Source organism: Mesocricetus auratus, unplaced genomic scaffold, assembly GCF_017639785.1.
Source record: "Mesocricetus auratus isolate SY011 unplaced genomic scaffold, BCM_Maur_2.0 Super-Scaffold_100046, whole genome shotgun sequence".
NCBI classification, from domain to species: Eukaryota; Metazoa; Chordata; class Mammalia; order Rodentia; family Cricetidae; genus Mesocricetus; species Mesocricetus auratus.
The window spans coordinates 1,868,331-1,881,382 of record NW_024429223.1 but is presented as its reverse complement, the minus strand read 5'-3'; the positions used below and the strand labels follow the sequence as shown (position 1 = coordinate 1,881,382).

General features: G+C 54.5%; 1 protein-coding gene across 1 annotated transcript; it reads right to left on the bottom strand.

Moving 5' to 3' along the window:
- Positions 1-701: 701 nt before the first annotated feature.
- Positions 702-11,696, bottom strand: LOC110343027 (dermokine). Its single transcript, XM_021233907.2, has 13 exons — positions 11,127-11,696; positions 10,721-10,897; positions 10,572-10,628; positions 10,294-10,338; positions 9,925-10,137; positions 8,968-9,012; positions 8,253-8,297; positions 8,050-8,100; positions 5,558-5,605; positions 4,293-4,352; positions 4,102-4,149; positions 3,616-3,663; positions 702-825 (listed from the first exon to the last, which is right to left on the bottom strand). The coding sequence occupies exons 1-13, from the start codon at positions 11,502-11,504 to the stop codon at positions 799-801; spliced, it is 1,242 nt and encodes a 413-aa protein (XP_021089566.2). The 5' UTR covers positions 11,505-11,696; the 3' UTR covers positions 702-798.
- Between the last annotated feature and the right edge of the window lie 1,356 nt (positions 11,697-13,052).

Sequence of the window (13,052 nt, the reverse complement as noted above, 5' to 3'; positions counted from 1 at the left end):
TCAGAAAGACAAGACAAGACAAGACTTCCAAGCTAGGCCTGGGTTACAAGTTCCAAGCTAGCCTGTGAACTCGCTAGGTAGCCCAAGCTAGCCGGGGCTTACCTAGCAAGTTCAAGGGCAGCTAGGGGTTGGGGGCTCTTCGCTTAGTAACCGAAGAGCAGAGCTCCCCGTTCAAGCACTGCAGAAATGAAATAAACACCCCCAAAAGAGGGACGATGTTTGCGGTAGGGGGGCAATAGCTGGTTTGAGGGAGAAGAGAATGGGCACGATGGCCAGGATCCCCAGGTCTTTGGGAAGTGGGACTTCTCGTACCTCCCAGAGTCTGCGGAAGTAGAGCAAGGCCCGAGTGCTGGGGGGCGGGAGGCGGCCCTGTGAACAAAAGACGGGGAACAGGTTAGCAGAGAAGCCCGCCGCTGCTCGCCTGGCAAAGCCCTGACTCCCCCTCCTGGCCCCTTTCAGCCTCCAGAGATGCCCTGTGACTAATATGTGCAAGGGACGCTGGGGACACCAGAACCTGGAAACAGAGACACGGGCTGGATGTCCACGATGCATGCCTGCCCACGCCCAGCTCTGTCCCTCTCCTTGGCACAACAGGACTGTCACAAAGCCCTTCAGGACGCGGGGCTACCACAGTCGCCAGCGCGCCTCCCTACCCCCTCCCAGGACGACAGTGGAGACAAGAAAGGAACGGAGACGGGCAGTGTGGGACAGCTATGGTTTATTTCCGGGGGCAGGGGAGAGAGTCAGGGTGAGGGAATGGTGGGATTCCCATCCAGCTGGTGGCTCCTCATTTGGCGGTCATGGTTTGTAAGAGCTCCCTTTGTCCTGAGCAGAGAAATGGGTTCTAAGAGGAAGCTAGAGGAGGGGGTGTCTCTGGGAAGCAGAGGGCTAATTCCACATGGGTCTTTTAAGACACTGTCCCCACTCCACACAAGCTAGGGCCCCTCCCCTCACTCATCCCCCTCCCCCTGGGGAAGACAGGAGCTGGGTGTCCTGTCCAGCCCTGCTCTGCCTACCACTTTCCCCCAGACTGACCCGCTGGGAGGCCAGACCCTGTGAATCCCACCTAGCTAGCATTCCTCAGACGGGCAAAAATGCTTGTTGCAGTGCCAGCCTGTGCCCTGGCCTCCTAGGGGATCCTCAGTCCCCCGGGGACCACAGCAAGGAAGCTCGCCCTACCAGAAGCTTTTTTTTTTTAATAGACCTCTCATTCCAGGCATGGTGGTTGCATGCCTGGAATCCCAGCAACCAGGAGGCTGGGTCAGGAAACGCTCAGGTTTGAGTAAACCCGGGCAACCTAGTGAGTTCAAGGCTAGCCTGAGCTACATTGGGAGGCCCTGTCTCAGAGTTAAATAACAAAGTACAGAAATAAGACAGAATTTATTTTGTTCATTTGAATCGGAAATGCATCACAACTGGGAAACACCCATCCCTCACGCCTTTGCTCATCCTGCAGAAGCTAAACAGGTTTTCCTGAGGTTTGCAAAACTCCGTTCCCACTTCCCTACACTCCCATGAAGACCCCAAGTCTTGGGAAGGATGTTTTAGGACAAGGATAAAATGTTAGCAGCTCAAAGGGCCAATCGGGTGACTGGAATGCTTGACAGACAAGGTCAGAGTAGCTACTGGAGAGCAAGGACTCACAGCACTGAGTAGGCCCACTCTGTCCCACGGAAAGGGGGTCCCAGAGAGGCCAGCTCTTTCAAGATAAGCCCGAGACACCTACGTCATTAGGTGATGTCATCCAATTTTTAAACTTTAGTAAGTCATATTCTTTTTTCTTTTCTTTCTTTCTTTTTTTTTTAATGTGTCTTGGTGACTCATTAGAAGGTCACCCCGATCTCTTGGGTGTGTACTGTCATTTCTTAACAGCTTCCAGTTTTCCTGAGCCTGGTGTCTCAGGCCCATCATTCCAGCTACTCAGGAGGCCCAGACAGGAGGATTATGAGTTCAAGGACTGCCTTGACAAAACTTAGTGAAACTCTGCCTCATAATAAACCGTGGAAAAAGAATGCTAGAGAGGTGTCTTAGTGATAGAGCCCCTGCCTAGAATCCCCCAGTGAGGGGCTGGAGGTGTGGCTCAGTGATAGAGCCCCTGCCTAGAATCCCCCAGTGAGGGGCTGGGGCGTGGTTCAGTGGTTGAACTGCTTACCTAGCACTGGTGAGATTCTGGACTGGATCGCCAGCTCTATACAAAAGGGATTAGGCAGACTAAGTAAGCATAAGTCTCACGAATTTGCTGAATGAGGGGCTGCATGGACCTACAAGGCCATATGTGGGCTGAAAACCCCAGAGAGACAGAAAAAGAGACAGGGGGAGCTGAGTACCAGATGTGTGGCAGGCTTAGGAGTGGCCCTGTTCATGTGTGATCCTCACAGCTGGGGCAATGAAACCCTTTCTTCTCCTCCTCGCCCTCTCCATCCCTATCACGTGAGGTGGATGTCCCTGGCCAGGACGGGTTGACATCAGGATAGCCGGAAGGGTGAAGAGCAAATTAAAAAGTTCCCAGGCAGAAACAGTGACTGTGGGTGACAGGTGTGCCTGTTTAGACCACTTTCAAAAAGGCAAACTTGGAGTTTTTTTTAAATGTTTACTTTTTTTAATTTTTAAGTTTTGTTGTGTGTCTGTCTCTGTGTTGGGGAGCAGTACCCGTGGAGGCCAGAAGAGGGCACTGGACCCCAGGATCTTGAGTTGTATAGGCAGCTGTAAGCTGCCTGCTGTGGTTGTTGGGACCTGACCTCTGCTGTTGCAAGAACAAGTACTGAAACACCGAGCCATCTCCTCTCCAGTCCTGATTTTAGTTTAAGGAATTTTTTTTCAGGGCTTGAGATTGAACTATGGCCAAAAGACAGCCAGATAAAGTGCTCTACCACTGAGCCACACCCCCAGCCCCTCACTGGGGGATTCTAGGCAGGGGCTCTACCACTGAGCCACACCCCAGCCCCTCACTGGGGGATTCTAGGCAGGGGCTCTACCACTGAGCCACACCCCAGCCCCTTACTGGGGGATTCTAGGCAGGGGCTCTACCACTGAGCCACGCCCCCAGCCCCTCACTGGGGGATTCTAGGCAGGGGCTCTACCACTGAGCCACGCCCCCAGTCCCTCACTGGGGAATTCTAAGCAGGAGCTCTACCACTAAGCCATACCCCAACCCCTCACTGGGGATTTCTAGGCAGGGGCTCCACACCAAATTTCAACCCAGACCTTCATTGATGGATTTTAATTTTGAGATATAATCTCCTTAAATTGCCCAAGCAAGCTGTGAACTCAATCTGTAGTCCAGGGTAGCCTTGAATTTGCTAACCCTACCTTGCTTTCTTCCCAAATTGCCAAGATGACAAGCCTGCACCTCACAGGTCTAACGGGGAGTCTGAGACTGGCTCTTTACCTTGAGATATTAAAGACACCCATCCCCTCTGCTCATCGCCAGCGCCCAACAGTTTCCCAATTCACCCTGTCCTTCCAGGTTTTGGACCCATTTGACTTGAGTATTTGCCTAAACACCTTCTCAGTAGCCATCATCACTAGGCCTCGGCTTCACCATGAAGGTGTCTAGCTTGCCTCTCTGGGGTCCTCTGCTTCAAATCGTCAGTGGCATGGCCTTCTGGCCCTTACCTTGTTTATGGCGTCCCAGTTAATGAAACCCATCTTGGATTTAAAATTCTGCAGAGGAAACAAAAAGAAATGTCCTAATCAGATGAAGAAACAGTGCTTGGTTTTTTTGTTTTTGTTTGTTTGTTTATTTTTTTGTTTCGTTTTGTTTGAGTTTCCAGCTAGAAAATGTCAAGGTCTAAGCTAGAGAGATGGTTCAGCGGTTAAAAGCACTGGCTGCCCTTCCAGAGGATCTGAGAGAGTTCTAGTCCCAGCACCCACGCCGTGGTTCACAACCATCTGTTAACTCCAGTTCCAGGGGATCTGACGCCCTCTTCTGGTCTCTGCTGGTACCATGTGGTGCATAGACATATATGCATAAAATAAAAACAGAGTTAAAGTTTTTTTAATAAAAAAAATCAAGGCCATGGCTTTCTCTTGGGATGTGGCGGTCTGAGGAAGTGGGGTTGCTTCTCCTGAGGGGGACCCAAGCAAGCTTTCAAAACTTACCTCCCAGAAACTGTCGAAGTTGAAGGGCAAGGAAGACGGGTCAGAGTTCTGAGGAAAGGAGGAGAAATGGCAGGAGGTTAGGAGTCCACTTTGTGAGCAAGAGGCAGAGGCAAGAGGTGTGGGCTTCAGGAAGGAAGGAGACACAGGTGTGCCTGACCCCCAGCCCCAGGGCGAGCAAGACCTCCACTCACCACGGCTTTGAGTCCACTGACGGCTTCGTTGCGTCCTCCGTCCCCGCTGAACCCATGCTCCTGAGTAGGGGCAAGGAAGCCACGCTCAAGGCTCATTTCACTGTCACACAAGTGCCTGCCAGAGGATCCCAGGCCCACCCATCTCCTCCACCACAGCCGTTTCCCTCCTTTCTCCCGCCCCCGAACTCCCAGCCCAAAAAGACTTCCACCGCACAACCGACCCAATCCCATAGTGATGTGCGCTCACTATGCAGCCCAGGCTGGCCTCAAACTTGCAGTGGTCCCCCTGCATCAGCCTCCCAGGCTTACGGAGCCTGACTGGCGCACTTTTGTCTCCACTTTCCTCTGCCCGGCCCCCACAAAGACCAGTGAAAATGACGAGAGACGACGTGCGTTCCCGCTGTGCGCCAAGCACCGCAGCGTAGGGCACATTTGAGATGACTTCGTTTCTCCAGAAGTGGCCAACAGGCAGTATCGGGCTTTGCCTGCCTGTCTGGACCCAGCATCGCCTTGGTTTGAGCACGATATGGAAAAGTCTATACTAGCTAAGGAAGATGAGCTGCTCAGGGTTCACCGTCCCTTCTTAGGCAAGGGAGCCAGACTCAAAAAGGAGGTCAGTTAGCTTGCCTGAAAAAGCGCAGGAAGTGAGTGACAGATCTGACTTTTAACCATCTTCATACCCAAAGCTCAGCAACTCTCCACTTCTCAACACTTAACGAAGCACATTGAAATGTACATATGTGTGTATGTGTATGGGTGTGTATATATACACACACACATATGCATGCATATCCCCTTGATCTCTATTGGGGAGGGTGGTGGGAATCACTGGGAATTGAACCTAGAATCTCACATACGTTGAGCAGATGTTGTACCACTGAGCCACACCCCCAGCCCCTCACTGAGGGATTCCAGGCAGGGGCTCTACCACTGAGTCACGCCCTCAATTCTTTTTTACTCTTTAAGGTAGGATCTCTCTAAGTTGCCCAGATTGGCCTTGAACACACGCTACAGACCAGGGAGTCTTTGACTCTGCAGTCCTCCTGCCTTTCCTCCCCAGGAATTAGCATTATAAATCTTGCCTCCGGGCCTGATCTCTGTCCTTTTTCTGTTACTTTTGTCTCATCTCCCACTTGCCATCATCCCAATCGGAAGAGCCGCCATTTTGTCTTCCGGGTAGTCACTCCTCCGTTTAAGAGCAGCTTAGTCCCTCTGTCTCTCCACTGTCCCTTCTGCTAAGCCACCCCGGCTGTCTCCTGACTTACCTGGTAGTCGTGGGGACCCCCAAGGAGCCCGCTGCTTTCTCGACTCTCCTAGGGAGACATAAAGTACAGAAGCCAGTTTGAGAGGAAAGGGCAGGGCAGAGGGGTGCGGGGCTGGAGAGGGGAGTGTGGCCTTCTCTCCTGGGTGGCCCGGTGACTGCTCATTAGACTTGCTAACACACATCATCATTTGCTAATACTCATTTCTCCGGAACCTGGGGAGAAGCGCCCATGCCACTAAGTCATCTGAATCTTCCTCTGGCCAGGCTACTGGACTAAAGCGACAGACTAGAAACTCCAGATGGGCTGGTGTCCGTACCCGGCAGAAAGGGAGTGGCGGCTGGCAAGCCCGTGGGTCCCTGTGGCAGGCGGCATGCGGCTCTGCTGCTTATCCACCTCCTAAGCTGGAGATCAGCAGCCCCATTGTCTCTTGTTCCTCATTCCCAGAGCTAGCTGGGGAGCTGGCCAGGATGTGGGATTCCTGCCCTGTTAGCATCGCTGTGTCCTTTGCAAGCAAAGTTTCTACTCTCAAAGGCTGCTGTTCCCCCTGCCCTGATGTCCCCTGGGACCTCTGGGACCTCCCTGTTCTCTGCTAAAGTACCGTAAAAGGAAGAAAAGGAGAAAAAAATAAAAGTATGTAAGTACTCGTAAATACTAGAAAATAATAGAGACATTGAAAATGATACGCCATGATGTTGCTGGCTCTGTTTGTTTGGTTTTCTCCAAAACAGGGTTTCTCTGTGTAGCCCTGGCTGTCCAGGAACTCACAGAGATTTGCCTGCCTCTGCCTCCCAAGTGCGGGGACTAAAGCTGACTCCCTATGTTCTCAAAGCTGATTTAAAGACAGACAGACAGACAGACAGACAGACAGACAGATAGATGTACATAGAAAGATAGATATAGATAGAATGATAGATAGAAGACACACACACACACAGAGAGAGAGAGAGGGAGGGAGAGAGAGAGAGAGAGAGGAACAAGAATTAACAAACCTGGGAACCCATTAAAGTTACCACCTAATATACAAGTTCTTCAGCGAGCTACCTTCGCTCAACCTCCCCCGCCTCTCCGTCTTCCCCCCATCTCATCTTGCCCCTTGCCCAGTGACCTCTGCTGCCACCACCCCTTGCCCAGTGGGCTCCGCGTCCACCGGGGCCCACCCAGTCCAGCAGCCCAGCAGCTTCAGCATCTCCAGGGAATGGAGGAGAATCACAGAGTCCCAGCCTCACCCCAGATCTGCTGGTTCAACCTGCATTTTGCACAAGACCTCTAGGTGTGGACAGGAGTGTCACACTTACTCAGCCAGTGTCACTGCGGGTGCTGGCCCCTTTGCCCAGATTCCCAGAATGACTAGGAGGAAGGTGTAGACGTGCGCTTTAGCGAAAGGCTTTTTTTTTTTTTTTTTTTTTTTTTTGGTTTTTATGAGACAGGGTTTCTGGGTATTGCTTTGGAGGCTGTCTGTCCAGCCCGGCCTCGAACTCACAGAGATCCGCCTGCCTCTGCCTCCCAAGTGCTGGGATTAAAGGCGTGCACCACCACCGCCCGGCTAGCGAAAGGCTTTCTAAAATCTAAATAAACAAAGTCAGACTGCCTTACACATAAATTCCTCACACCTCATCGGGATATAAAGCAAAGCACAATGGGTAAGAGTTTGCCATCCACGGGGAAGACCTGTTTGGACTACTGTTTAGGGAGCTCAAAGCCAGCCTGAGGAACTTACTGAGCCCTGTCTCAAGATAAAAACTAAAAAGAAGCTGGCCTTGATCATTGATGCCTGTAATCCCAGCATTTACAAGGCTAAGGCAAAAGGATTGTTGTGGGTCTGAGGCCAGTCTGAACTGACTCTGTTAGTGAGCTCCTGTCTTAAAAAAAAAAAAAGAAAAGAGAGAAAGAAAGAAAGAAGGGAGGGAGGAAGGAAGGGAAGGAAGGAAGGAAGGGAGAAAGGAAGAAAGAAAGAAAGGAAGGGAGAGAGAAAGGAGGGAGGGAAGAAGGGAGGGAGGAAGGGAGGAAGGAAAGAGAAAGGAAGGAAGAGAGAGAGAGAGAGAGAGAGAGAGAGAGAGAGAGAGAGAGAGCGAGAGAGAGAGAGAGATGAAGACTAGTTCCACGGTAGAACACTTGTCTGGAACTCAGCACTGAGGGGCTGGGGAGGGCATGGCTGCTCAGCAGTTAGAGCACCTGCCCAGAGTCCCCCAGTGAAGGGCTGTGGCTCAGTGGGAGGGGGGTTGCCCACAGGAACAAGGCCCACAGTTCAATCCCTGGCAGTGTGCATGAGCGTACACACACACACACACACACACACACACACACACACACACACACGCCATGCAGAAGGAATGCTGTCCTGTTCTGCACTGACTTTGGAGACTTGGCATCTCAGGGGTCTATGTCTGGGCTCCCTCCAAGGACTGCACGAAGGCTGACCTGAGCGGGCTCCTGAGACCTCAGCACTGTCACAGAGGAAAAGCTGGTGCTCGGCACGTGACTTTGACTCTCACCTGATTCCTGGATCCTCCGGACGTGCGCACATCATCTCCTGGGTTGTCACACTGCGGAGGAAAGATATTTTTCCCCTCAATCTCCCACTGGTCTACGACCTCCGCCTCCACCACAGCATAGTAAGCAGATCCCCTTGCAGACCGCCACGCCCCTCATGTTCAGCCCCATCCCTGACCCCTCTCCCAGCGTCTGAGTCTCTCACCTCGGGTTTATTTCCACCGACACCTCGGCTGCCCGAGGAACCTCCCTGCAAGGAAAGGATCAGCATAACGTCTTTAAAGTGTGTGCGAGGGGACCCGGAGCTCCCAGCCATCTCTCCAGCCCCCATCTTTTCCTCTCCTCTGGCCAGCTGGTTGCTACAGGCAATTGAGCTTCAGCAAAAGAAGGCCAGGTATGGCCCGGGGTTTGGAAGTACACAGTGACTTTGGGAGTCTGAGCTGTTTCGCTCTGCAACACACACACACACACACACACACACACACACATGCATGTACGCACACTCGGGCGCACACACACACACGCATACATGCTCGCATGCACTTACACACGCACACGAATATAAGAAGTTGCCCCTGGGGGTAATGCTGAAGAGATGACTCAGAGGGTAAGAGTATATGCTTTTCCTGAGGACCCGAGTTCAATTCCCAGGACTCATGTTGGACAATTCACAACCATGGTAACTCCAGCTCCGGGGACCCAGTCTGCCCACCACGGGCGCCTGCCCTCAGGAGCATGCACCTACACACACACACACACACACACACACACACACACACACACACCTCATAAATTTTATTCTAAAGAAGCAAAGAAGCTGACGCTAGGGGCCAGGCTAAGGCCTGCTCACCCAGCCCTTTCTTACATACCCTTTCTTACAAAAAAAAAAAAAAAGGGAGAGGGGATCCTAGAGTCCTTACCCTGGAGACTGAATAGCCTTCATCAAAATTGGACGTCTCCACATCCTGAATGGGGAGAGAGGGCACTCTCAGACTCTGCACACAGAGCCTCTGCGATCTCAACTGCTGCTTTATTTGTTTATTTATTCACAAATCCCAGCATGGCCTTGAACTCATTAGGAAGCCATGGACGACCTTAACTCCTGACCCTGCCACCACCCCCGGGGAGTTAGGATGACAGGAGTGTGTCACCACACTTGGCTCCTGTGGACCTGGGGGAAGGAACCCAGGTCTCTGTACACGCTAGACAAGTACCTGTCTGCCCACCGAGCAGCAGAAGCCCATACTTGCCCCTTTGACTGGCATGGTTCTTAGACCCTTAAGGACACGTGTACGGCTCCTGAGTTTGGACACCCTCTCTTGGAGCTCAGGTGCACCCTTCCGGCTCTCCCACTCACCAAGTGGGGGCCTCCCACGTGCAGAGTTACCAGTGTTGGCTACACCACAGCTGTCCTTAAGTCTCCACGGGGACGCCCACCCCCACCCCCCCGCTCTCCCCAAAGCATCCCAAACAAGTGGTGTGTGTGTAGGGGGTGTCTTGTTTGCTTTGTTTTAGCTGTAGTGTCCTGGCTGGCCTCAAACTCAACAGCAATCCTCCTGCCCCAGCCTTCCAGGTGCCGGAGGGAACGATATGATCCTCTATGCCATCCCCTCCCCCCTCAGCAAGGAGTAAAGGTTAGACCTGAGTCAGAACTCTCCCACAGGACAGGAGCAGGCAATGTAGGAGCTCAGTGCCCCCTAGTAAGGAACCCGGTAATTAGGGCGGGGAGGGTGGGGGACCAGGGCTGAAGGAGTCCCAGGATGACCACTGTCACTGAAGCCATCCACTCTAGGGCTGTGACAGCTCTAAGGGAAACCCCGGAGCAGCCTGGGTCCTCACCGCCAGGACCATCAGCCCATCCCCAGGCAGAAACTTACCCGGGACCCAGAACTGCTGCTGCCACTGCTGCCTTGGCCGCCGTTGCCATGGCCGCCGCTGCCGTGGCCGCCGTTGCCGTGGCCGCCGCTGCCTTGGCCGCCGTTGCCTTGGCCGCCGTGGCCGCTGCTGCCGTGACTATTGCCGCTGCTGCCGCCTTGACTACTGCCACTGCTGCTGTCACGGCCACCACTGCCACCACCACTGCTGCTTCCCTGCGGGACAGCGGGACAGAGCAACCGCTAAGGACAGGGGCCCTCTTCACTCTGTCCTTGTCCCCATCCTTGGCTTGGCATAGCCTCGGCCCACCTAGGAAGCAGTGCACCCCCAGCCTTCGCAGAGCGGAACCACGGGCCACGCCCCCCTCTTACCCCAGAGCTGCTTTCACGGGAGCCGGACGGCGGGGGGTTGGTACACTGTGAACGGAAGGGGGACCCACCCCGCAAGGGCAGAGATGTCAAAGCCACCTTCACAGGCCGGGCCCCTCTGCTGCCTCTGCCTTGGCTTCCCCAACCCCTTTCCAGTTCCCTGGCCTGTGACTGCCATCCGTCCCTCCTCCTCCTCCTCCTCCTCCTCCTCCTCCTCCTTCCCCCCTCGTCCCTCGCCTGTCCCGTCACATGCGTGCAGACACCCTCCCCTTCTGTCTTACCCCTGAGTTTTGGTTGCTGCCTCTCACCGACCCGTAGCCAGGCTGAGCCACAGCCCCCTGCAGGGAGGGTGAAGCCTGGTTGAGGATCCAGAGGGTGAGGAGGGGTGGGGAGGTCAGGGTTGAGGGATGCGCTTGGGTGGCGACTTTACCTGACCGTTGGCCTCATAGTTGAATGACCTGCCATCGCCACCCTGACCCACAGAGCCTCCCAGAGAGTTGGTTCCAAAGTTGCCTTCTGAGGCCCAGGGAGTCCCTTGACGGCCGGGATTGCCGTGGCCTCCAAAACCGCCTTGAGAGCCAAACATTCCATGGCCTCCGGATGCCCCCTGAAAGGACAGTACAGCCATCCTCAGAGTGCCCAGCTCTGACAACCATAAGACAGAGGGAGGAGGGGGGAGGGGAGGGGGAGGGGACACAGAGGCTATGCAGTAGAGAGATCCATGAAACAGTCCCAGATGGCCACCAAGGAGCCATCTGCTCACCCCTAGACCCACTTGTCAAGGTCCTTGCCCCACCCACCCTCAGCCCGTTATCAGCACCTCCCGAACCACTCACCCAAGACCCGGAGTTGTGGGCAGCGTCTATCCCACGTCGAATGGCACCCTCGGCCTGTCTGCCGACCTCGTGGCCCGCATCGCCCAGAGATCGCGCTGCTTCCCCGAGCCCGTGATCGAAAGCATCCCCCCTGGCCCCCCTCAGTGCGTAGCTGCCTTCCTCTCCATGCCCCTGACCAAGGGCATCCTGGATTCCAGAGCTGGCCGCTTCTTCAGCCCCTTGACCCACAGCCTCTCCAATTCCGTGGCTAATGGCGTCTCCCATTCCCTGTGAGGCGCTTGGGCCCGCGCCCTCTCCTCCGCTCTGCAGTGGGCTAGCCGCTCCACTACCCAGGCATAGGGTCAGCAGGAGACAGGCCAGGGACCCCCGTAGCTTCATTGCTCCCCTGAGGATCTTTGAGGCCCAATCTGTTTCTTGTTCCCTTCTCTCTTCCTCTGGACTATGGAACCTCCTCCTGCCTCTCTTTCTCTGCTTACCTGCTCTATCTCCCTCAGGACCCACAGCCCTCTCTCTCTCTCTCTGTTCCCCGACTCCCCTGCTTTCCAGAGTGTTCCTGCTTGTCACTACCCCTTATACTGTAGGTTGGGAGAAGGTAACAGGGCTGGGCAGCCCAAGATCCCTCCTCCAGTGACTCAGGGCCTATCCAACACCGATAGGGTAATGAAGCTTAATTGTGACTGAGAGAGCCTGTGTTGAAACAGAGAGCGCCGGACATCAGGGAGGGAGGGAGGGGAAGAATTGGATGAGACGGATGCAAAAGTGTTCCAGTTGCCTAACCCCAGGAATGTGGGGCACAGGGTGGGGACAGGAGCATCCGAGGAGACAGGTGTTGATGTCCTCTGGAGGTGTCAGGGTGGGGGTACTTTGGAAACAGGACTCCCAAACAGGTGAGACCCAAACAGTATAAGGAGAGGGAAGCCGCAATGCTAAGGGACCCATTCCAAGTAAGCCGTCATGCTCAGGGGACATGAAGACAGGAGCGAGGTGACCTTTCTTGGTCCCTTCTTAAGTTCAGTGGGCATTCCCTGCTGCCACCTCTCCCCTGGCACACCTCCACCTGCAGGTGACTGCCCTGGCAACCCCCACGGCCCGGGAGACATTTGGGGACTCTGGGGCCGCAGTTAAGTTCTGAGGTTCTGGGGATCCTGGTGTTGAAGGAGTTGAACACTTCTGCGAGTGGTCCAGCAAGGAAGGCTTTGGGGCAGCTGTCACTGGGAGCTCAGGGGCCCTGGGTAGGGAACACGGGAGCTGGGCGGGTCAGCCACCCCCAGGGGAAGAGTGGGCGGGAAAGACCAAGAGAGGGAGAAGCTAAGCCAGACACCCATCCTGTTTACCTGGATGGAGGTCCCTGCGTGTCTAAGAGCTCACAGTCACTATGCTGCCCAGGGACCAGGGCAGCCCTGGCAAGGGAGGAGGGGTCAGCACAAGATCACCCCGTGGCCCTCACCCTGGGTCACAGTTCCAGTGGGGAACCCGGGCATCCTCCCCACAGCTCATCCCTGTTGGACAAGTGTGACTGCTTCTCCGTTCCCAGGGGCCCCGGGTCCTCCCTCTTGGAACTGCCCTGTATCACCCAGCTTCATCACCTAGTTAGGAGGGGCCAGTTTCCATCTGCCTTTCTCAATGCCTCTCCCCACCCCAGCGTCCGCACCCCAACTTCAACACTTCTCTGTGCGTAAACACCATTCCTGACTGTCCCCCGCTCCTGCCTCCATTGTGGACAGTCACGCTGTTGCTACTAATACTGCTAATAATAATAATCACAGCTCCGGCTTGTCAAAAGCTTTCCATGCGGCCAGATGTCTATGGTGGCTTCTGTGTGGCCAGAGTCACCCAGCCCTGAAAGACAGCGCTTTTTATTGCCCCATGTAGACGTGCAGACACTGTGGTTCAGAGAACACAGAGGGCCTGAGTCAAGCCAGGAGC